The sequence below is a fragment of the Convolutriloba macropyga genome, chromosome 4, assembly GCF_964194025.1.
Source record: "Convolutriloba macropyga chromosome 4, txConMacr16.3, whole genome shotgun sequence".
NCBI lineage: Eukaryota > Metazoa > Xenacoelomorpha > Acoela > Convolutidae > Convolutriloba > Convolutriloba macropyga.
Window position 1 is genome coordinate 40,906,743 of NC_134471.1, and position 26,019 is coordinate 40,932,761.

General features: G+C 38.1%; 1 protein-coding gene across 10 annotated transcripts in view; it reads left to right on the top strand.

Annotated features, from left to right (window-relative positions):
- LOC142337673 (uncharacterized) overlaps nt 1–13,128 on the top strand; it is a 120,492-nt gene extending 107,364 nt beyond the window's left edge. For all 10 annotated transcript variants that reach the window (XM_075387098.1, XM_075387095.1, XM_075387101.1 and 7 more), the window contains one exon: nt 11,683–13,128. In XM_075387098.1, coding sequence (XP_075243213.1) covers nt 11,683–13,007 — 1,325 coding nt within the window. In that variant the 3' untranslated portion in view covers nt 13,008–13,128. The remainder of the gene's footprint in view (nt 1–11,682) is intronic.
- Nucleotides 13,129–26,019: the final 12,891 nt, after the last annotated feature.

Consider the following 26,019-nt stretch of genomic DNA (forward strand, 5'->3'; position numbering starts at 1 on the left):
AGGACTGTGCGTCTATGGCGCTTTTAAATTGCCCGAACCATTCGTGCCACTGCAGGGGATCACCATTGTATTGTGCCAACTTCCACTCGGGCAGTGGATCGTTCTTCTTACAAGTAATTGCGTCCGCCAATTGCTTTATCAAATCCGCAGAGTCCAAAGAAGGAGCCGAAGGTGTGGGATGCGGCGGGCCACCCCAACACAACGGGTTCGGAACGGTAGCTCCATGCGTTGGCGGAATGATCGGAGTGACAAAGGTGGGGGCGGTACTTGCGGAAGAACTAAATGGATTCGCTTGCATGAAGTCTGATGTTACGTAATTTTGAGCGCCTGCTGCTGCTTGTACATGAGGGGAGCGATGCGATGTAGATATATGAGGGTTGATTAGCGGGGCCGGTTGTACGGTGTATAAATTTGCAGATGTACGTTCAAGTGGTACTTCATTAGCTGGGACTGCTGCCGGAAAACGCCAGACATTTGGATCTGGAGGAGCAGGAGGTGCGTGGGTTATGGGTACAAAATTTTGGGGCTGAAAACTCTTTTGTGGAGGTGGTGGATGAATTAATTGAGGTACGAAATTAATTGCGGAGGAAATGAATGGTGCAGGCGGAGAATGGGGTAACAGATTGATATTATTCGCCACGGGGTTAGTGGCTTGTAGTGGGAGTGCTTGTGGCGGGGAAGGAGGAAATCGGAATGCTGGTGGGATTAACGGAAAATGCGGTGGTGCGGGGTTTGGAACGGGGGGTGGAGGGGCTGGTACATTTATGTGTGCCTGTTGCGGATTAAGTGCTAGCGGAGCATTAGCGAGTGCATTTAAAGGAGGTGAATGCCGAGGGCTGGTTAAATTCAACTGTCCCGGCATGCTCGCCCTGCGAGGGAATTGATGATCTAACTGTAAACCATCGAAGTGCATTGTTGCTTGAGACAGTTGTCGGGCTGTTTGGGGCGTTTAGTTGAGTAGGCATACCAAAGTTTGTTGGTGGTGATGGAGGCGTATATTGAGGCTGTCGTTGCTCTTGCATGATGTTATTTGCAACATGTGCATCGTTGGTTACATTGGTTCTAGTACTTGGTTCTTGCGGCTCATGGACAGGGAGGTTGATGTTAGCCTCAACTTGACCATGAGTATTGAGATTAGAGTGTGACTTTGGAAGTTGAGCTGAAGAAGGTCGTTGGACAATTGCTTGGTTGGATTGGGCGATGGAACCAGAAAAGTGCAAACTCGGTTCGTTTGCAACATCTGCCATGTTCCCGGCCGGTGACGAATTAACCCAATCTTGAACAAGTTTCTTGCTCTTAACTGAACTTCTTTCGGTAAAGAGCCCACTCATTTCGCTTGTATCAGACCCGTCTGTTGCTGATTTTGTCATCAACTCAATTTCCTCAAGGGCTGCAGCAGCTACTTCCTTGCGATGATCCTCCTCAAGCTGCTCAATTTCTAATTCCCGCAATTTCGTTTGTTTTTCAATTTCAAGACGTTGTCTAGCAATGCGAAGCTTTGCCTCATTTTGTTTCTCAAGTTCCTCCCTTTTTAGTCTTGATAATTCTAATTCTCGTTGACGCTGACTTGATCTTTTTGAGGAAGTCATATGCGAACCTGATCTTGAGTGGTGAGAGGTATACATCTCTGCCTTCTCTTTGTCTTGGACCGAATTGATATACCCTCGAGCAGCAGCAATGAACTCGTCAGTTTTCTTTGTTACAGTCTCTAACCATTTCTCAAGATTCTTACAGGCAGCGTCTGGATCTTCAGTCTTCTGTGCCAGATCAAAGAGCTCTTCATTCTTATCAACCACTCTAGTAAAAGCATCTTTGCACTTCACAATCAGACGTTCGATCTTAACTTTCCTGTCTTGCTTATCAACAGCATTGTTAATTTCCCCATAGATGTTATTAAGTTCAGCCTCTAATTTTGTCCTCGCACTATAAAGTTTGTTAAATTTGTCCTGCAAAGTTGTCATGATCTTAAGAAAAACAGGAACCACAAGTTTAATTTGGTACTAATATAGAGTACACACACATGCAACAGCACAACACAAAGGGGTTATACCGAACCCTAGTGTGACGGTTTGGCTAGCAAACCGCCGAAGAGCAAAGATGTTCGTCGAGTACAATAGTACCCGGCGAAAGAAAGAAAGAACGGTGCGCAGGAAGCGCGGAAAGGGGCAGAACGGGAGACGGGACGGACGGGAAGAGACGCCGAACGAGTAACGCACGACGCAACGGGAAACCGGACGGACAAACGGGAGCGTCGGGCGAAAAGCGCGCGACGAAGCGGGAAAATGGCACGGGCGGGGCGGAAACGTCGGGCGGATGGCGCGACGAAACGGGAAAACGGCACGGAAGGGGCGGAAACGTCGGGCGGATGGCGCGCGACGAAACGGGAAAACTGGCACGGGCGGGGCGGAAACGTCGGGCGGATGGCGCGACGAAACGGGAAAACTGGCACGGGCGGGGCGGAAACCACAAGCGAGGAGGCGAAAGATCGATGCTAGCAGACCACAGCAACAAACTCAACCAAACAAGCTAGCCGTAACTCCAGAATAAACTTAAGTCACACCCTAGAAAGAAGAAGAGGAGCTACTGCCAGGTAAACTAGCACAAACATTATGGGGTTTTATCAACGGCATCAAAACATGAAACAATTTACGGCAACGATGTAGTATAACCAAAAGTCGAAAGGGTCAGGAAATTTACTAGCCGTAACTCCAGAACAAACTTAAGTCACACCCTAGCAAACCACCATACCCAGACAACAAAAGTGCATACTACAAAAATTAATAAAGCTACAACAAATTGCTAGCAAACAAGTGTGGTGAAAGTCACGAAACAAACCAGCCGTAACTCTAGAATGAACTTAAGTCACACCCTAGCAAGGAACGAGACTAAACAACAAACCGGCATACTAGCAGAAAGAAATTCTACTACAGCAAAACTCAACATACTACATCATACAACAAATAAACGGGGAATAGAAAGAAACAAGAAGACACGGAAACAAAGGGGACGGAAACGGAAAATGAAACCAGATAACCTGCGGAAAACGGCCGGTAGTGAATAACTCAAAATGGGGAGAGCGAAACGTTTAGTAAAGCGCTATTGGAAGGAATCAACCACAAACTAACCCGCGCAACAACGCAAGACTAAGAGACATTTAGGTTATTAAAGGCTTGAGTAAGTTCCGCCTCCTCGTACGCATGGCGGTTGCGGAGCGTTTTTCGACGGCGCTTGGAAAGTTTTTTCGGTCGGGACCGTGTTATCAAGGACCGGAGGTTGTTCTTATGAGTTAAGACTATAGTGAGTGTTTTCAGCTCAAGCGCAGGCCTTTGGTGTAATGCTCTGTACTCTTTAAGTAAACTAGGATCTTTCTGTTTACGTCTAGACACAATGCCTTTCACTAAGTGTATGGTAACTAGAGTACTACGCTTGAGCTGATCAGAAATATCAGGAGTTCCCTCTCTGGGGCAATACACTATAGCTTCTATGCGCTCCTGATAGTTTTCAAGCACTGCAATAAGCTGTGAAGGTGTTAAAGGCTTATTGTTGTTGCTTCGATGACGTGAAAGCGAATTGTTCACTACATCATGCCATATAACTAGGCGCTTCTTATCATGAAAGAAATGACTCAACTGGAACTGCGCTGTTTTTCGGACTTTCAAAGCGTTAGGGTTGAAGCTTAAACCCGGTAATGCGTAAACGTTACGTTTGTAACGATTTTGTGTTACTTGAGGCGCAGTTTTTATGGCGTGATGAAGTGAACTAGCAGCTAATATGAAAACCATATAATGTTTTTACAGCATAAATGATTTGAGCTTTGCTCAAACTCCGAGCCTTGATGTTAAATACACGATTTTCACGAGTTACCAAGAATAAGCGCTTATTTGAGAAAAAGAATTGTCTTTTTTTTCTTTTAAATCGACAACTTTATGCAATTGTTACATCCGCATTTAATAAGTTTCCTTTAGAATGATAGGGACAAAGGAATTTTTTTTTTCAAATTTGGTCAAATTTTTCCAAGATTTTTAAGTTTTTGCTACGCTTTTATGTCAAGAACTGTAAAAAACACCGCAATTTGATTATTTCTGGATTTTGACAAAATTTGTCAAAATTATTGTTTTTCAAAAAAATGTGTATGGGATGGGTTATCGGTGACCAGGGGTAATGTCGCAAATACCAGATTATAGGAAATGAAACCGAAAAAAGGGGGGTTAATAGATTTGCCGGTTTAATAAATTTAGAACGTCAAATGAAAATTAAGTTGAAGTTTGGGTAAGTCTTACAAGTTTTTTTTCTCGGTTCCAATGTGCAGCTCTTCGATAGATTTGGAGTCGATTTCTAGATGTGTCGCCAGTTCGAGAGTTGCCCTGTCATTAGAAACCACAACACACTGTATAGTTTTATGTGCCCTCAGCGTACACAATCATTTACAACCCTGTCTCCATTCGTGCCTCCAAAAGCGACCGAATCCTTGTTCACCGATGTTCGGGACTCCAGATCGCCAGGAATTCCAACATGGTCAAGTTTTTTTTTGGTACAGGTTCCAAGGCTTCGATTCCTCAGATTGTAGATCGGCAAATTTCACACTAATCACTTTTCTCATTCAATTTTGAGGGGAATTGAATCTCAAATAAATGAATTGTGTCAATTTTATTGCGATTCAATTATTATTGCAAATCGCTTTCACGTTAATAACGAAAGCCAATGCCAATTAAGGCCCGCCCCTTCCGAGTTGATTCTCTGCAAAATGCCTGCCAATTTAATGCCACACGGGAAAGTAACCGATAAGTTTTGGTCACAATCAGATTGGGATTTGCTAACTAATGGAAATAATTTTTTTGGGACTAAGGAGCAAGGTGAAGGTATCAACATTCCATGATCAATAAAGAGCGGGGAACGATAATTTGACCGAACTTAATTGCAATCAGAAATTATTCTTTGCAGGTTCTTCCACAAGAGTAGAGGCAATCAATTGTACACTTCGTAAGGGTAAAGCAAATCGTTTGATTTACAAGACGCCCAATCTCGAATCGAGGCCCCCTCGAATTATAGAGGGGCGCGGCACCAGCAATATAGGTGCGAAAACACACAATCGTTAATTTAAATTGATCGAGATCGATAACTGCATTCAACAACGTATAAAGGCCAAAAAGCCCCTCTCCATGGCCCGGCAAATCCAGCTTGATCTTTTTTAGCAGGTATTTGTCTGAGTCGATTTTCGACTCAGATTGGTCACCGATACGTTTTCGAAACATAAAAACATTAAGCCTAAAAAGAGCGCAATCGATTCAGTATATTAGTAGGCTCAACGAAAATTATGTTTAACGAACTTTTTCTGAGCTCTCTACGTATAGAAGAACGGATATAAGGCTTATATGGTTAAGAGATTACGTAATAAACTTTCTCGCTGGATAGCGCATAGATTTCTCGCTGCTCTTTTATTTAAATAGCGCTTTAAATAGATTGTTCATTTAGTTTACTCGGTAACATCCTCCGGCCCGGAAGAAAATGTTGGGAGGATCGGTACAAGCTTAACGAGTGGGCGGACGAGCGATCCGGATGACGTGCGTAAGACGGCGGAGCGGGCGACGCTGTCGGAGCCGTACCGAAGTTCCTCAATCCGAGCGGTTGGATAGTAACTCCTAGGGTTGCTTTCTTCAACGATCCAAACTAAATCACCAACCTTGAGGTGATGCTCGGCAGGCGTCTGCCACTTAGATCTACGGTTCAACGCAGGTACGTACTCCTTGAGCCATTTCATCTTACTAAATTGTGATCGAACTCTATCTACGATGTTAACAAACTGTTTTTCAGCTCTGAGTTTGCCATTGGAGAACAAGGAAACAGTGCAAGTTGCCTACAAGAACTTTCAAGAGCGGGTCTGTTGCGAGGCTCTACAGCAGTGCTCAATTGACGCCCAAAGTGAGGCAACTTCAGAGCCCTCGAGAGTTGCTTTGACTCAAATCAGCTGCTCGGATTCGTCTGTAAGTTACTCGATACGTATGCTTTTCTAATGAGACGAAGCCACCGGTAGATAATTTGATTGTCCAATTGAAATTTTACCACCCGAAAGATATTTTTGGACCCAAAACAAGCATTTCTATTTAAGGTCCGCGAAATAATTCACACTTGATTTGAATACAAACTTGATTTGAATATATGCATTCAGACTATAAATGAAGATGTTCGGTCTCATTTTGACTCGCTAAGATTGTTCGATTTTTGAAAAGTAAGAATTAAAGAGTATTTGGAAAACTGTGATATGTCTATATCTGTATTTTCTTGACACAGCCTACTGAACGAGATGCTACTTGTATCATTGAACGTTTGAATTTATATTAATTGGACTTGTGAATAATTTAAACTTTATCCCTCTGTGGAAAATGACCAACCATAATTTCGGCTTATATCTCCAACCGGTTTCAAATGGTAATCCGAATAAATTCTGCTCAGACCGTCTTTGGAATACAGTTTGTTTTGCAGCTAGAAAAAGAACCATCTGTAACTGGAATTTTGTGTTAATTGCTCTCAAATGAAGTTTGTAGCAATTATATTAGTCCTGTCGGTCTTTTTTTAATGCGATTTTTTGCTTGGCCGATTTTTTGTCTAACGCTTTTGACTTTTCGTCCTCAAAAACGGGATAAGCAGGTAGCGCCCAGCGTGCCTTTCAGCTCTGTTTCAGCTCAAACTGTTTTGGAGATCTATACTTATACTTATAATGTGAAGAGTGGTTCTTAGAGGTTGAAGACACCCCCACTGTTGACCCCCCACCCTATTGCCCCACCCCCTACCAAGCTGTTTCCCCCACCCCCCTACCAAGCTGTTGCCCCCACCCCAGTGTTCACCCCCCCCCCCCCCCTCCCGTGGCTAGCTACTGACGAACAACCGCTTGCTAAAAAAACGCAACTATTCTGCAATTTTTTTCAAGCTTTTTGACATTTTTTGTTTTTTATCAGCCCTAGATGTAAAGGAACCTCCTCTAGGGTTTGATAATAAGTTATTGCATTGTTTCTAGTGGTAATGGAATCGTTTCAACATTTAAACATCACGAATTTTAGCAATCTTTCGACAAAACTTTCAATTTTTTCAAGTTTGTCGACATTTCTTTCCTTATGCCAGACCCAGCAGCCAGAAAAGATCCCACGGGGTTTGATAATAAGTTACTGATAAATTTTTACTGGTCGTGGAATAGTTTTTCAGCTTTTTAATGTCACAAATTTTAGCAATTTTTTTTTATAAAACTTGCTTTTTTCAAGTGGTTTTGAATTTGTCATTTTTTAGGTTTCTCTTGCCTCAAGGGCCACGGAACTTCCTCTAGTGTTTGATAGTTTGTTACTGCATAGTTTTATAGGTGTTATGGAATGTTCTTCAAGAGTTTAATATCACGAATTTAAGCAATTTTTAAAAATTTTTGCAATTTTTTCATGTTTTGGAATTTTTTACGGCAGCAGAGGCCCTGGGATCTCCTCTAAGGTTTGATAATAAGCTGCTGCATAGTTTCTAGAGTTAAGAGTTATTGGGATTGTGATCAACATTTTTTATGACTCCAGTTTTAGTAATGTTTGGATAAAATTTAAACTTCTCAAATTTTTGGAAAATTTTTATGTTCCAAGCGTATGGATATTTGAGCCAGTGAAACTATTTCAGGCTTGAAACAGGGATACTGGATAGTCTCTTGCGACAATGAAATTGTTCTTAAAATATCAATGTCTTGAATTTTAGCGAGATTTTGTTACAATTTGCGATTTTTTCCAAATTTGTTCAATATTTTTTGTCCTTTTCTGGGTTTAGCGACCATTACTGGCCAACGAAAATTTTCATGTCTCGGAGATGAGTTACTTGGCGAAACTTTCGAGACAAAAAATGGTTTTGATTTTATTGCGAAGTTCAAATTTTTTTTTAATTTTGCCTTTTTCAGTTTTTTCTATATGATTTATTTATTAACAAGGTTAGAAACTAGAAGTTGCAGTGTCGAATCCAATCATGGAAGATATTCCTGTCTCCTTCTCTCTCTTTCGATTAGGGTTCCTTTCCGTTTCTTTCTCGTTCACGTTTTAGGGTTCCTTTCCGTTTCTCTCTCTCTCTCTCTTTGTTGATTCCGCACTTTAGGTGCTGTTATGTGGCGTAATGTCACCATCTCTGATCCTCATTATCAATGAGTGATAGCTGAAATGTTTTTTTATCATAAATGAGCTAACAGGCACTTTTAGGAAACTATTGTTAATTGCTCTCAAGAGCAATTTGTAGCAAATATATTAATCCTGTTTGTCTTGAATGCATTTTTCGCTTGTCCGATTTTTTGTCTGACTCATTTGACATTCGTATTCAGAAACGGGATAAAGAGGTAGCGCCCTGAGGACACTAAACCGTGGCTAGCTGTTGTCGAAGCCAACCGCTCGCTGGTCGTTTGAGAGCAATTCGCCCGACGTTAGTCGGTTATGTTTTTAATATTATTTAAAAAAATGTTCACATGCGCAAAACCCGAGCTATGAATACGCTTCGGCCTAGAGTTTATATGCAAAACGCAGTTGGATATCAGGTGGCCAGCCTTATCTAACGCTAATTCAGGAATCTGGAAAGTTTTGCGGCTTTAGTTTGAGCGTCTCTTAAAACTCGGCAGAATTCTTTGCAGCTATAGGATTTCTATGCAACATCGCAATGATCAAGTTACTTGAATTTAATTATTGGCTCACATTTTTATAGATTGCACAAATTACCAGCAGAGGTTGAAGTTTTGCGCGGAGATTTCAAAAATTTTCAATGAGAAGTGAAGACTTGATTTAAGGCAACTTAGCTGCAAGAAAAAAGAGGTACTTTGACCCCCGTTTTTGCTCACTCTCACAATGAAAAGATCCCTGAGCGATACTATCTCCCACCTCTCTCAGCTGCACTCAATAAGTTGTAGCAATTATATTACTCCTGTAGTCTTTTTATGCGATTTTTGCTCGACCGAATTTTCGACGGACACTTAACTTTTGGTCCTTAAAAACGGGATAAACAGGTAAAGACCGGAGGAAAGTAAGTGGCTGAGCAGCTCACATAGAGCCTTACGCCCATTAGTCTCTAAGTTTGCGGTTCATTGAAACTGCTTTGTGGAGACCATTTCGTGGTTCAAATTTTTAATTGCAACGATCAGATTGGTTATCAGAATTTTGGTCACTCGGAAAAGAAACAAACAATTCGGCAGGTAGCACTTTCATTTTTTAATAGCCGCACAGCGATAGCTGGGGCTATTATTGGCCTTCTCTTGGTTTTTTATTTCGTCGTCGCGATTTTTGTTACGATTTTTGTTTCGTTCATGCAATTTCTACTGAATTGCGTGCGTGACGTCATTTTCGCTCTTAATGGAGCGAGTTTTTTTGTTCATTCGCGTGATTAAATTTTTGGCCACATTTGACGTACCTCACTCTCAAAAATGACTTCCGCACTTTGAAATTGACTTTTATTTACTTTAATTCAAAGAGATGAGGTCAAATGGGTATGTGTCACTCTAAATGAAGGTTATTTGAGAGCAGCTAATAGACAGCAAAAAACTTATAGATTTTTAATCAAAATATAACGTACCAGCATTCACTGAAAAGACGAGTTTTTTGGTCTGTCTTTTTTACTGTTTTTTTTTGAGACTGTAGATCTACGAAGCTATTCCGGCTTTTTTCTGGCAATCTGCCAGCTATGTTTGAAGAGTAACGACTTCTGAGATGGCCCATTGATGTTGTATTTTGACCTTACATATTATTGACTTCACTCCGAATTATAAGTTCACGATGAGTATATATCTATCTGGTTCTGATTTCCGTCTGTTGTGTTTCTTAGATTTAAGGTACTCTTCGAATTTGCGTTTAATTGTTCTGCTGTGGCAGTTTTAAATCTCTAGTTCTTTTGCAGTTAATATTATAACTGGTGAACTTGTTTAATTGCTCTTAAACGCAGTTCATAGCAATTATCGTAAACGTGTTGGTCTTTTTTATGCAAATTTTTTGTTTGACCGTTTTTGCGCTTTTCTTCTAGAACCTTTCATTCTTCATTTTTGAGCAATCTCTATTGCTCTCACTCCGAAGTAAAGTTTTTTGCTAATATAAAATCGGTTGCAGCATATCAACAAGGGCCTGATAGCCGTGTGTGTGGGCAGTGCATTTGGTTAGAGATCGGGAGGTCAATCGTTCGAATCCCGGCGTGGTGAAATAATTTTCCACCCGCCTGTCGTTCGAGAGCAATTCATCCGACATTATTCGGTTTATGTTTACTGGTTAGAGCTCTTATTGGACTTCTCTTTACGACTCGAAGTGGATTTGCGATCTTTTTCTAAAATCGGTGAGGTATAAGCGACACGTGGAAAAATTTTTAGTTCAATGAGATGAATGAATATAAAGCGATTGAATCCCACATAGGATTTTGAGAGAAAGAGAGAGAGAGAGAGAGAGAGAGGAGAGCGAGAATAATCTTTCCCGTAGTGGGTAGAAAATTACCCGACGTGCGACATTTTCAAAGCAGTTATTAAGTTTCAACTTTACCTGAGGTTGTTCTTCGCCCTTGTATTAACAATTAACATTCGCACATGCGTTAACATTTTGCGCGAGTTTTTGGTAATCTCAATCATGGATTAAGCGTGTGAGCTATTTTTGCCTTTTTGCTGCTTTAGAAGCTTTTTTACAGTTTGTGTTTTTCAATTTAATAGTCAAAGGAGATTTTATTGTTGCCGTTAGTGTGACCGGTGGTTTTTGATGAACATCTCATCTGATTTGTTTTCATTTTAAGTTGTTTATGGGAAGGAAATTTGGTTGAATTAAGTCAAGAACTGACCTGTTTTTGTTTACCGTTTAAGATTTCTGCCCATTTCTTGTTTTTTTTTTCATTTACAGAAAGTTTTTCTGATTGTTGGTATCTGGGGGAGACAACCGCATGTTTAAAGAGCCTGTTTTTAACTGTGGTAAATCAATGCTTTTGTTTTTGCCTTTGATTTTTATAGTTGATTGTCGTGTGGGGGTGTCATTGAAGGAACAGATATTTTAAGATTTCGGTGATCAATCGTTTGAATGTTGCAACTGATGGAGCTGTTTGAGGCAATTGTTAACAGATAATTAATCAGAAAATCAAAATAACTAATCAAAATAAACGGTATCCCGCAATAAATTTAGAAAAAACTGTCTTGCAGTCCTGATTTAAGAAGATTTTCGAAAGATCATTACATTTTGTTTTTTTTTTGTTTTTAACTCGGTTTTTTTTTAAAAAATGAATAGTATGAAGTAATTCGTCTATTTTTAAGTAGGTAGTCGCCGGCTCAAGTCCTGTTTTAATCGACTCGATTCTGAAGCACTGCGTGCGTGACTTACTTTCCACATTTATTGGAGCCAGTTTTGTGAACATTTGCGCGAGTAATTTTTGTCATTCGTGATTTACCTCACTGTAAAATTCTCTCGACTTGACTTCTGCTTACTTAGGTGATAATGAAACCAGTCCTTAGAAGTTACAATCTGCAGGGGTTGGAACATTCTTTTTGCTTTGTAAATCACACTCCCCGCTGACTTTCGTTCTGTATTCAGTGGTCGAAGAATATATTCTATAACAGCCCAGTTATCCAGTTTTGGATGTCACAGTAATGTAAAAATGAAGATTTCATTGTTTAAGTAAAGGAATTTCATTGTTTAAGTAAAAAATTACCCGTCGAAGAATCTGATTCTGTTACAGGTCTCACAGGCGCTGCTGTTTGCGCCTTCAGAAAATCCAGTATTGACAGGGTGCTAGACAGTAAAAACCTAAAGAAGCCTCGCAGCTCTCGAGCCGATAGTCATCTTAGTTGGCAGCTTCAATCTAACCAAAGTCTGGTACCAGCCAATTTTTCTTTTTGCCACATGAATGTTCAACAGGACCTAACCAGAGACGAAACGTTATCTAACGAGTTTCTACCTTTAATGCATGAGTGGGTCGAACCAGTAGCAAGGCGACCCATTGCCTACTCGTTGTCATACAATTTTCAAAGCCTAGCTGCGGATGTTTACCAGAACTACACTCAGCTATATGTTACGACGAATAAACTGAACCTTCTAAAGCTTACAGTGGACAACAATTTCGAAAATCTTCAAGCCACCACAAGTCATTTCATCAATCTGCCAAACCTAGGTGCTCAAGTGTTCGAAAAGGGTCTCTTTGACGATAATTTTACCTATTTTGTTCGACTAAAGGACAATAACGTATACGTTGGAAGCACCTGGACTGTGTACAAAGCACCCAGGAATCTCTGTCATCATTACACAACATGCTTGGACTGCTTGCAGACCTCGAGGGATCCCGAATGTCTGTGGAACCCGGATTCCGAAATGTGTGAAGGCCACGTTGGTGCCATAATTCCGGAGGGATCCAACTTGACCACCCAAGTGGCTTCATGCCCAAACAAGGTTCCAGCTGATGAAACATCATATCACGTGGCGTTCCTTCCGCCTCTTCTGAGAGACCAGGCTCCAGAGGCTGTGTTTGCTGCGAGTGAAGTAACCTTGTTCTGTGGTGCTAATTTTTCCATCTCCAAACATTTCACTCCCGACCAATCTTCCACTGAAATTTATCCCCCCGAGGCGCGGTGGTACGAAAACAGCCGCGACGTCTCGTCACAAAGTGTAGGCAAGTGCGGAACTAACGTGGGTGTCAATACATTGTCGTGTTTTGATCCAGTTACAACGTCAATAGCCACAACGGATCAGATTGGCCCGAGTTTAACACGTAAAACAATAACCGGGTTCTCCTATTCCTTACTTAAAGTAGCGGCCCAAAAAACAGCCAATTATACTTGTGTTTTCCATTATTCGCCAAAAGACTTCAGCTCGGATTCTGTCGTGCTGAAAGTTTTAACACGTAAGGAGCAAGCCGACCAGCTTTACACAAAATACCTAGAAGAACTTCGCCAGTACTATACACGGAAATGCGAGATTGACGCTTATTGTGAAACTGATGGTTGTAAATTGGATAACGAAAGACGGTTTCGAAGTTGCTTAAATCAACAGATAACAGCCAAGACTTGATGTTTTGTATAGGAAACTATCTTTATCCAAGTTCAATGCTAGTTTTCTACATCGTATAATTTGCTTGTAGCTTATAGATTTTGAAAAGCCACCAGATTCTTTAATTTATTAGTTGAAAAGAGTCATTTTGATAGCGTGGCCGAGTTCAAATCTCTAGTTCAGATCTCGCTCACTGATTGGGCAAAACAGGTAATTCAAAAGGCACCTTTAATAAGTATTAAAACGGAGGTGGACAGATCAAAAATGGGCCCTAAAATTTTGAAATCTTATGCTAAATTCAAATCCAATAGTTAACCTAACCTTAGGGTTATATTTTGAATAATTTACATGTTAACAACAATAAAAAAGATGCAATTGATGCGGGTGTATTTAATTTAAGAGACAGAAAAAAATGTGAGCAAAAGTATCATAGAAATTGTTTTTTGTCGTCAATGAACTAGAAACTGATTATTTTGACAGTTGCAAACAATCACTGCACTGATTTTTTAACAGTTTTTCTGAAATCTCAAATTTTTCGCAAAAAAATTGTAATCTGCAGTTTTTCTATTGCAGTCAAGAATAGAGGTACCAAGTAGTTGGCAGCGGGCATAATTTCATAGTCTGGCAGACCGGGTGCTATGAGCAAAAGAGGTTATGAATAAATTTTATGTAGAACGCAATCAGTTGTAGTACTTGCATTTTTATCCTGAGAAACAGTGATAACGAACTTACGAAAAGTGAGGACATCAGATCGCACATGCGAACACCGCTGGAAAACTGATTTTTCGATCAACTGTAAAAAAAAATGTTAGCATATGTTGCCAATGTTATTGCAAATTTCAAGATGATTCAAATAAACCGCCAAATTGCAACAAAAACTTTTTGTTGACTCTTTTGTCCAGTAACTTGAAACTTAGACGTGCTCTTTTAACAAATGATTAGACTAGAGAAATGTTTTAAAACATGTTTTGGTGGGTGACGTTTGATCCAGAGCGCCAAAAGAACGCTCCTTCTCATTCTAGGATACAGAAGACTCTTTTGACACTTTCCTAACGATTACGGTGGAAGCAGAATCAATCCTCAACTCCGGACCACTGACTAACGTTGCTGAGCAGCCCGACAACGAGGAACCCTTGACTCCAAACCACTTTCTCATCTAGCGTCCCTTCAATAGCTTGCCACCAGGACAATTTGGACACCAGCAATCTGCAAGCTTGAAGACATGGAAGAACACGCAGAAGCTGATGACCCACATGGCGACGCTTGGCGAAAGAGTATTTGCCAACCCTTAGCCGACGGTCAAACAACAACGAGCGACCGCTCAAAGTAGACGACATCGTTTGGGTGTTGAAAGACCAAACAACAAGAGGCATCTGGCCACTGTGAAGGGTCATGGAAACTACACCTGGACGAGATGGAGAAAAAAGAGTCGTAAAGGTAAAAACGGTTTTCGGCACGTACGTTCGCGCCGTTTCCGGTCTCGCGCGTTTTTTCTCTGTATTTTTTTTTATTTTCTTCGCTCCGGTTTTAGGCAAAGCGAGTTACCCCTTTCCCACAAATTGATGTACTGATGATATTGACAACATTTCAGCCTACAGTTTCTGAGCCAATTTCAAAGAAGATGACAAAAGACTTCAATCAATTGATGCTTCTGAAAACCCTTGATGCCGCCTTTGTGCCCTTGCAGCATGTTGCCAATGTTATTGAAACTTTCAAGATGATTCAAATAAACCGCCAAATTGCAACAAAATCTTGGACTCTTTTGTCCAGTAACTTGAAACTTAGACGTGCTCTTTTAACAAATGATTCGACTAGAGAGATGTTTCAAAACAGCATGAAACATCTCAAATTTTCTTAAATGAAAAAAAAACGAAACTTTAATTACATGGAAATTTCTTTTTTATAGTAGTGCTTTGCAAGCTGCGATAGCCTTGATCATTATTTTCTTAAAATTTAAAGATTTATAAAGTTTTCAGATTTTGTTGGAGCGAATTTCCTGTTTTTGCGTATATCAAATCAACCTGTCCCAATCAATCTGTGATACCCAAACTTTATTGCTGGATTGCGATTTGAGATTTTTGTTGAAAAATTACTTAGACCAGCTATCAGAAAAAATTGCGCGTCCAAGTTTTGATCATTAAATGACATTACCTTGTATTACAGGCAATTTTTCCAAGTTATAAAATTTTTAGATTGCAAGATTCGAAAGAAAATTAGAACAAACAAAGTGCATTTTTAGGATGCCAACTGAACAGAAGTAATTGCCTACTCACTAATTTTTTGTACGCCAAAAGTAGATAATTTAAACAAGAAGTTAGCATTCGCTTATTGAGTTTGAGATGTCTTCGTATCTGGCCAAAGTGTTAGCAGTTTGGTGGAAATTTTCAAAGAAGACAGAAAATTGTGCCGAAATTACGAAAGGATTTTGATTTTAGTTTTCATTTGCTTTGGGGAACTATGATATTTTCGAGGAGTTACTTAGAGAGTTCTTTAAGAAAAATAACAAAAGATGAACAGCTTTCCAAAAAGTTAGTTTCTGCCTTATTAATACAATCACCGCATTTCTTTTTTCCCGTAGAGGATAATGCGTTGCGGCGCAAAAAAAAATTTAATGAGAAAAATACGGGTTTTTCTACCTTTGAATCTTTTTAAGATGTATAGACCATTGAAAAGAACGAATTTTGGGCTCTGAGATTTTCCGATTCTTTTGCCCGTCTCTGAAATTTAACTCAAAAAAGTTTTTCTCAAAGTCGTAAAGTTTGATACTTTGTGTCCTCTTTCACAAATATGTTCTTTTTTCATTCAAACAAGGAGGCTCGGCAATGTGCGCTCGCACATAAGGTTCCGATCCCGCTCATCCACAATTTTGTCATAATTGTGTACCAAATGAGAAACAGATAGAAAACCCCAAAGTATTTTTCAAAAAAGTGGTGTGAACGAAAAGATAGCCTCCAAAGCAAATAACTCAGTTGAGTAAAAAATGATGCATTAGATCGATTAGATCGATGTCAATATTAAGAAAGCGAGTCAAGACGAGCAGCAAATTCAAACAACAACAGCAAACATTAATTACATTAAAAAATGTCCGTTTGAAAAAGAAAACCTAATAATGTCAAAATATTGTCAGATAAAATTGAAACTTAACAAAATAACTTGTAATTCACCAGAAAAGATATGGGACCAGTTCATAATAAAGTTTGGTAACAATTAGACAATAAAGATTAAAAACAGTATAAGTTTGAAAAATTCGCTCATATTTTTAAAATAACATTTAATTTCAAAGTAATGAAAACCAATAGAAGTCAACTAAAATATCACATAGGTTACGATTACCAGTGATTCTAAAGATGGAAATTAAGAACTGTTGTTGTTCAATTGTTATGCGGATACAAAAGAACAATAATAGAAAACAAACATCAAATCGGTTAATTTTTGTCAGAAAATGATTTCGCAGCTGTAAGGCCATACTTTGGCCATCAAAATTTGATCAATTGCACCTTCTTCGATTACCAATGATTTATTGTGTGACCTCTTGTTAATGAAACCAGGTAACAAGTAGACAAAAAAGAAAAAAAAGGTAAATTTAAGTAATACTTGTTTTTTTTTCAAAAAAAATTATTTCCAAAGACATGAAAGCCATTAAATACAATACGAAAAAAATAAATAGACTCGTTTATTCTTGAAACCCTTGAGACCTGAAAATAGCCAAAATTTATCTTTGATCTACAAAAGACGGTAAAATATGACAAAAATCAAAAATTAGCTTTCTTTTGTACTTTCTTTTGTACAAAAATCAAAATCAATTTACTTTCTTTTGTTAAAAAAAACCGTGTGGAAGCCAGTAAAGTCATATAACGAATTCTTTTAAAACATTAGATTTACATCAATCGTATTGACACCTTCCTTTAACAAAAATTGGGTCATATTTGGCCTCTATTTAACGGGACTAGGTAACAAAGAGACAATAAAAGGAACAAAATTGCGAAATTGTAAATTTTTTTTTTTTATTTTGGAAAACAATCGTTTTCAAAGTCTCGAAAGCCATTAGCTATCTAGTTATATCAGAATATCGGCCTATCCATTGTTCCATGAAATGCCAATGAAAATGGATCATTGTACAGGAAATTTCATTCGACTAAGAAGACAGAATAAAAATTTAAGGACAAAATTAAAAATAATCAATAAAATTCTTCAAGAAGGTATTGTCGAAGGCGTTAAAACCAGAGTCTATGTCTCTAAGTATCTTAAGATTATCGATTGTGTTTTACTTTGAAAGCCAATAAGGTGATATATGAACTGTCAATAACGTGATAATGTGACAAAACTAGAAAACGTGAAAAATTGGCAAATACGTGAAAATGAAAATGTGAAATCTAGTAGTATCAAAGCCAGAAAACCATAATTTAGGGTGTAAAACCGGGATAAATAATAAAATTGATTTCAGTAGAAAAGAGAAGCATTATATTATTGCTGACACCCTGCTACAAGCTCGCCAAATTAAGAGAAAAATGGAGGCAAATTTCAATAAGCAGTATTTTTTTTAAATCAAATATTTTTTAAAAAAAAAACGACCATAGGCTTTCAAGCAGTAAACTAGATACAATAGTTTGGAGCTATTTAGGATGTGCATTGGACCTATCACTAGTGAGCTTTGATTTGATATGTTCTCTTATTTAAATAATCTATAAAAGAGATCAATTTTTTTTATAATAAAGACATACTCATTGCAATCCGAACTGTTTTTGGATTGTAATAGTCCAATATTGGTATAAAACTAGCTGTTTTTGATAATCAACGAGTTAATTTAGCAAAAAACGGCAAAATTTTAATTATGGAGCACTCGCAATGGAAATTGAAGTAGGAATATCCCCCTTTTGAATCTACAAAGATTGTTTTAGTGGTGTTTAGATGTGTACTTTCTGCAATTTTAATCAAAGTGGACTACAGAAACTTATTTCGTGCTGTTTTTAATGAAAAAATCTGAATTTTAAAATATTTAGCCAATTTTTTTTTACAAAAAAAAATTAAAAAAAATAGCCGACAAATTTTTTTAGTCTTTAACAAAAAAAATAACAACACGTTCTTTAAAAAGTTCAACAAACTTCAGCAAAATTAGCAAAATTTAGTAAAAAGATTCCTGAAAATGTGAAAATCAACGGATTTTCACTCGAGTTTCTCAAAAGTTTAAACCTCGATAACTCCCTGTAAAAAAAAACGAAAAAAAAAATCTTTAATTCCTTTTTCTATTCTGGACAAGCTTTCTAATGGTACCAGTCTGAGCTCTCTACAATAAATATAACTATCGGTCAAAATTGGCTGAACAAAAGAACCCATTTGAGTATATAGTTCCTTCCCTTCCTCAAGAGGGGTGGGAACAAAAAAAAGTTGCGAGAAAAGAACTGTATATGTGTTGAATATTATTTGCTCTAAAACAAAGTTTTTAGCATTTTTTTGGGTGTTCTCTGCCTTGTTACAGTTCAAGCAGTTTTAACGGTTTTTTCACTCACAAGTTTTCGGACAAAACTCGAATAGTATTGGTACTACACACTGTGTAGAAACCTTTTTCTCACTCCCCTTTAAAGGCAGTTTGAAAATAAATCACGCTTCAAACCTACTCGATTTTTTTATCTCTTTAGTATTTCAGAGTGACTAATCACCACTCTCAATTGACTCCTCACTGACGTCAAGAAGCCGAAAAAACTATGAGGAGATCTTAAAAAGGACAGCACACCAATACAATCCAAAAGCTTTGGATTGTAAAAAAACTTTACAAAGGACTTTTAATCTAATTTCGTACGGTTCTAAGCCCCAATGATATTGGCGCCTCAAGTTCATGCCAATATAGAAATTTCTTTTGCCATCTTTAAGCAAGCAATGTTTTGCTGAGAGATAAGAAAAGTATACAGTTGAAAAGCTCCTAAAATAGTGAAACTTTGATAAATCATTATATTTATTTTTTGATTTCTCAAGGACATGTTGACATTCAGCTTTTTTAAGAATTTTAATGCTTTTCACGTTCGAAAATACAATGTTATATACAGAGATTAAATGAACATAAGGTAAAAAATACGTGATCAACCATGTTTCAAATTGATTGGAAATTTATTTCCTAAATAGTCCAAATAGCGGAAAAAAAACCGCGTTTTGATGAGACTTTGAACTTCCTTTTGCGGTCCGAAAATTAAACTGAATTAAGCTATTCTCAACGTTGTAGAGATAATTTTTGTGGCCTCCTTGTAACCATTCTCTAATTCTTTAAAACAATTTCCATAAATGTGCGAGAAAAGAACGGTATATTTATTACATATTAATTGCTCTAACAAAAAATTTCAGCAGTTTTTGGTGTTCTGGGCCTTTTTTTACGAATAAAGGTTGGTACTGTAAATTTGCAGTCACAGGTTGCCAGGCAAAACACAATAAATTTGGTGGTACACACTTTTCAACTCAATCATCTGTTTTTGAATTGAACTTTGACTTCGGTCTTTTGAAATAGAGTTAAGTTTTCAAATTTTGAACATTAATGTATATATAATTGAGCAATTGCAGAATTTATTAGTGTATTTAATGAAAATTAATTGTTATCAAACCTTTTATTGTGATCCATTGGTAACAATAACCATGTGATACCTGTGTACATTTAACATTCCATTTATTTATTTGATGCATTAAAATTTCTTACAATGTTTTTGTTTAGCTCATTTTATTTGCCCTTCTTTTCCATTTTATCTTTCCTTATTCATACTTTTTGTCCCGAGTTTTTTTTTTATTTCATCCTTTCTTGGTTTCCAGCTTCGTGAACAGACATGTGGGATCACACGTTCATGCTTGCTTACAAGTACTTGAGTTAGACTTACATTTTTGTCATTCAATAACAGTGGCTCTCCTCTCTTTGCAAACCTGCTCCGCAAGTAAGCACAAAAGATTCAGTCTTAAATTGTGCTCCGCAAATCACAATTCTAAAAGTATCAAGCTAACACGCATCGCAAGAGGCTATCGAATTCTACTAGCGTACGACATGGCGCAGCTAGCAAACAAGCGTACAACGCTCGGGATAGCTGCATGTTGGGACAATCCAACACCCAATCCTCCCCTTCGTTGGGAAAAATGGAGAGTACAATACTAACTAACACTACTCGCAAAGAAGAATATTGTTTTCAACACTCCACTTGGACCAAAACCTGAGATGGTGGTCATCCCGTTGGAACCTATATATGAAGAGACAATAGTTGGTTCTTTGGCACAATTGGAGAGGGAAAGAAATTCCTGCAGTGCTCAGCAAAAAATGAATTTGCAGAACAAGTGTCAACGACTGATTGAAGTCGGTATTATGTGCGGTATGATGTGCGACCATGGCCACTGGCGCATCGAAAAACGGTCTCACTTCTATATATGAGCATTTGGGTATATATATATATATATATAAATATATATATATATATATATATATATATATATATATTTACATTTATATATATATATATATATATATATATTTATATAGTATTCTATATACTTGAGCATCGGAGTGGAAAGACGACGTATCCTGAACTGCAGAAATCCGCATATAATGATCGATATATTGTCCACCGCGGAGTTTTGGGAGACTGTAGAGGCTGTATTCATACGACCCCGAAACATCACCTTCGATCGTCACGTCTTTCTGATAACGAAACAATTTTGAAGTGAGATTGTCGAGCATTTCTTCGGTAAGCTAAAAGAATTAGCTGAAAAATGCTATTTTGAAAATAAGGAGGAAACTCTAATACGTGATGTGTTCATCACCAATTTGATTGACCCTGAGATCCAAAAAACTCCTTAAACAAACAGTAGAGCCGCGACAGGCGTTGGAATTGACCATTAATATGGAAATCGAGATGCAAAACCAGCATCAAAATCAACAACACAACAAGACCCTCATCCCGGCCAGCGTGAATGCAATTCAATTCCCAAGTAACTCACGGTCATAAAATTGGTCATTCTCAAACAATTTGCAAAAACAGCCAACCGCACACCTCTATATTGTTCAAATTGCGGCGGAAACTTGCTTCCAAATCATTGCGATAAATGCATCGCTAAAGGCAAAACGTTTAACAATTACGGGATAATGAACCACTTGGCCAAAGTTTGTCGAAAGCAAAAGAATATGAAACCACAAAATCCCAAGAAAAGAACCGTGAATACAATGGATGAAGAACCGCATCCTGAAGTTTCCGTGAATTTCCTTCAGTCGGCAAAATTATATGAATCTGATTACAGCAGAGGGTAGGACAATACGGTTGCCCTCATCCAAAAGGACAATGCAAAACATGCCCATCAAAATTGATAACATTTCAACTACACTCTTCGTGGACTCAGGGAGCGCGTGTAGTATCCTCAGTTGGTCTCTCGCGTTGCAAGTACTAAAAAGCAGCTCACACGCTTTCTGGACCACGAGAACGTCAGCCCGCATTTCAGGACATTCTCGAATGAAACAATTCGCATTGAAGGAAAAGTACAGGCTCTAATTTCTGGCAACGTTTAGACTTCAAATTCGGCCACATTCACTCTCGTCGCTGATGGCCTAAAATCTCTAATCGTTAGAGATTTTTTTGATCAATTAGGCCTAGCTGTACCACAATCCTCTTTATCTCAAGGTAATCATGTCAACAGCATTTCATCATCGTCAAAATTCAATGAACATATTCCAATAAGTTTTTCCTTTTTCTAATCTCGCGCATCGGAAGATCAAAATATCACGTGGCTAAATCTAATTCTCACAAAGATTTCCAACCTAGACATCAGAAGGGTAGGCGCATACCTATTAAACTCCAAGCTAAAGTCAATACTGAATTTGAAAAGTTATTAGATTAAAAAGACATAAAAAAAACTCACTAATTGTCGTTATAAGTATTTTAGTTCCCCCATTGTAGTCACCGTAAAGAAAGACCAAACCGTCAAACATGCACTGGATTCAAAAATTCTCAATAAAGGCATTTACAAGAAAAAATACAAGAAAAATATCAAGAAAAAATATTTACAAGAAAAAATATCAAATGCCTAATATTGATACGCTTATCGAGTCTATTTCTCAACCAATTAGTGCTCCCGCATAGCGAAACACAACTTATTTCTCTAGATTAGACTTAACGTTCGCGTACAGTCAATTAAACTTAGATCCCAACACAGCAAATCACTGTAATTTTAATATAAGTGGTGTCATGACAGGTACCTATAAATTTTACGGTTTAACAGATATGGGATTTATGGTTTAACAGATATGCCGGCAGAATTTCAAAAAGCAATGGATTATACTCTTATTGGCTTAAAGATTTCATACTGATTTCTCGATGATATCTTGGTTGTAAGTAAAGTGTCGGAGGAAGAACATAAGCGTTACGCTCTATACTGTTTTAAACGGTTGGATGACAAAAATCTTAGGGCAAATAAACCAAAAAGTCAATTTTCTAAATAACAAATTGCTTAGCTTGGATACCACATTTCACAATCGGGTATTTCGCCCATCGAGAGAAAGACCTCAGCTATTTTGGCTCTTGAAGCACCAAAGACATTAAAGAAAGTTCGTTCTTTTCTGGGTTCAGTGCATTATATCAGAAAGCTTATTCCAAACTTAACTCAAATTAGCCATCCACTCCGCACTTTATTGAAAAAATCATCGAATTTTATCTTGACTGATGTACATAAGAATTGTTTTATTGAAATAAAGAAACGCACTGCGAAGACTACCGAGAATGGTCACTGCAATCCGCAGCTCCAAACACGTGTAAAATGTCAGTCCTCTCGCTCCGGTCTTGGAGCAGCACTTAAACAATTAACGGTTGATGGTTGGAAACCAATTGCGTTTACATCTCAATTTTTAAATTCGTGTGAAGAACGATATAGTGTCCATTAACTCGAACTTCTCGGAGTAGTTTGGTCTATTGAATATTTTAAAAATTATCTGTATGGCAAGCAGTTTACAGTAATTACAGATCACAGAGCTCTTCTTTCCATATTGAAGGAAAATCGTTCTAATAAATTGTATAACAGTCGCTTAACTCACTGTATCGATAGACTACTCCCTTTCCAAATTGATATCGAACAATTGCCAGGGCCAAAATGGGATTGGTGGATTATATTTCACGAAATACAAATCAGAAAGCTAAAAAAGTGTCTGCATATGATGATGTACTCACTGTGGCAAAATTAAACCTGTTTTCTGCATCAGTCAATTCATTAAACTTAAAATCTAATGAATCCGCACTTCGTTTACACAACTTAATACAAGCGCATGATCCCGCACCTCAAATCACACCTGAAATTGAATCTACATCTAAAGCGATTAATCTAATTAGCACACTTGCTATCCGTGTACATAAACATGTTTATTATTTGTCCCCCGTGCCGCGAAATTAATTTACAAATACAAACTGTAATTTAAACATTTTAAAGTATGCATATCTCGCTTCGCGAATATCTTTTATCACTTCATTCGCTAAGCAAAATACAGTTTAGTGTAAAGTACCCTTCCACAATCGGAATGAAAAGTATCTCGCGAGGCACGAAAAACAAATCAGTAAGACTAGTTTCCCGACAACTAGGAGACATTCCAAAAATATTTCTGAAAGTCAATACCCAGAAATAGCATCAGTGCTTTTTGCCTCAAATCTTTCTCAAATTCAGTTGCATAAATTTTATCCAAAAATTTTTTCACATTTTGAACAACACTCAGATTTTAACCATACAAACTCAATTTTACATAACATGCCTTCTAAAAAGCGAATTACAAGAGTCCGCTTCACCGAATACTCACGCACCGCGATTCCACCCTCTTCGCCTCCAAATTCATCTCGCGCTGCAAATCAGTCCTTATATTCCCCAAGTGCTACTTGCACCGCAAATCCAGCAATAGGTTGTTTCTCTAAATATCCCACTGCATGTATATATTAAGAACAGACTGGCATGTATTAAAGAAGAAAATATCGGATAATAATGCATTTCACATAAAGCATGCTTTAAAGACTATCTTTCACCAATTGCAAATCTGTAAACAGAAAACAACAAAAATCTCGCCATTCGAAGCACACTTTGGCGGAAAACCTAATACCCCGATGAGCGTAATCGCCACTAAACCTAAACTATCTAATCTTTCATATAAGATTATTGTAATCCACAAATTAGATGAAGACACGGTCACATCCGATGCCGTTCTTCCGGATGATAAATGGCTCAATGGGTATAAGAGCGGCATTGAAGTGGAGCTTGGAATGACTTGGGACAGTTCAGGAGCGACATCCTCAATTGAAGGTTTATGCAGATCGACGGGGGCCGAGGACCTGCGAGAAGCTTGTGGAAGGACAAATACAAAGCCACATCAAGCAATTCAACTGGAAACTCAAGGGTGACAAAAAGATGAAGCAACGCAGTTGATAACCCGGTAGTTTGGTTTCATCATCCCGCTCTATTATTTCACGCGCGATGCGAGGGCGCTTACCGAAGTTAACCGATTTCCCCTCAATCCGAAATCAACGGAATGACAAACAGTCCTCTTCGACCAGCGAATTATTACTTCCACCAAATCCAGCATCGTCATCGGCCGTACAAGTTGTACCAGCAGCATCCACATCGCAGAACAAGCGTACATCAGACAGGAACCGCCGCAGCCCCTCATTCTACGGTTCTGACAATTCATCTTCGGATTCGACCATCGCATATTCCCCAAAGCGCCCACTCCGAGCGCGAGACGTTCAAAACTTCCAGCCCACACCTGCAACGTTTGTAGAGACAGTACAAAATATTGCTCCACAACAACCTGAGGAGATCAACAATTCTCCTGTTATCGGAGAGGTTTCGCAACCCTACCCTAGCGTGCTTCCATTAAGTGACAAGCAGACCCCTACTTTGGAGGACGATGTGATGTCGATGACAGACTTTGAAGCTGAAAATCTTAAGATGGTTGAGTGATTTAATTTCAAAGCATAAAACTGCAAAAAACTGTTGAACTCATAATTTAATATTAACTTATTATTAGATGTGATAACCAGTACATATATTGTTATTATTTAAATAACTGGGGACCAAGTATTGATTTATAAATTTTGTTACTTCTGTTATCCAACAAGAAAAAATTGTATAAAATACACTTTTTGTTTGTCGCAACTTGGTGTACGTGAATTCTGTGTACATTTAACATTTCATTTATTTATTTTATGCAGTAGAACTTCAACGATGTTTTTATTTAGTTCATTTTATTTGCCCTTGATTTCCATTTTATCTTATTCAAACTTTGTGTCTCGAGTGGTTTTTATTTCATCTTTTCTTGGTTTCCCGCTTCGTGATCAGACATGTCTGATCACACGTTCATGCTTGCTTACAAGTAGTTGAGTTAGACTTACATTTTTGCAATTCAATAAGAGTTGCTCTCCTCTCCTTGCAAACCCAATCCGCAAGTAAGCACAAAAGATTTAGATTTAGATTTTGCACCGCGAATCAAAATTCTAAAAGTATTAAACCAACACGCATCGCAAGACACTATCGTAATCTACTAGCGTACGACATTTTGCAGCCAGCAAACAAGCGTACGCCGCTGGGGATAAATGCATTTTGGGATTAACCCAAAAAAGACTTTATTCATTGAAGTAAATTAAAAAACTAAAACACTGCTTCAAAGCAGCCGCATATCATCAAAAAGTCTCGCGCTGTGATTACATTTCAGCTTGATTATGTTCTGTTCGGCAGATTCATTAGTAAGTGTTGTCGATTCTTCATTTGTTACCTGTAGCTTCATGCGCTCAAAACAACTTCTGTCTTAGTGATATTTCGGTGGCATCAAGATTTCCAAAGTTTTTTCTAGTATGTTTTGATGTTCAGTACATTTGTTTTAGTGTTAGGAGAGTTCTTTTGATGCGTTCCACTCTATCACCTTCCACTGAAGTTGTTGCTTGAGGCTGTTTTTTGTTTTTTGCTGTTGATGAAGCTTCGGACTTGTTTGGTTTGTTAACTGTGTTAGAATACTGCCGTTTTCACAAAGTTTATAGTGCACTAAAATTACGTTATG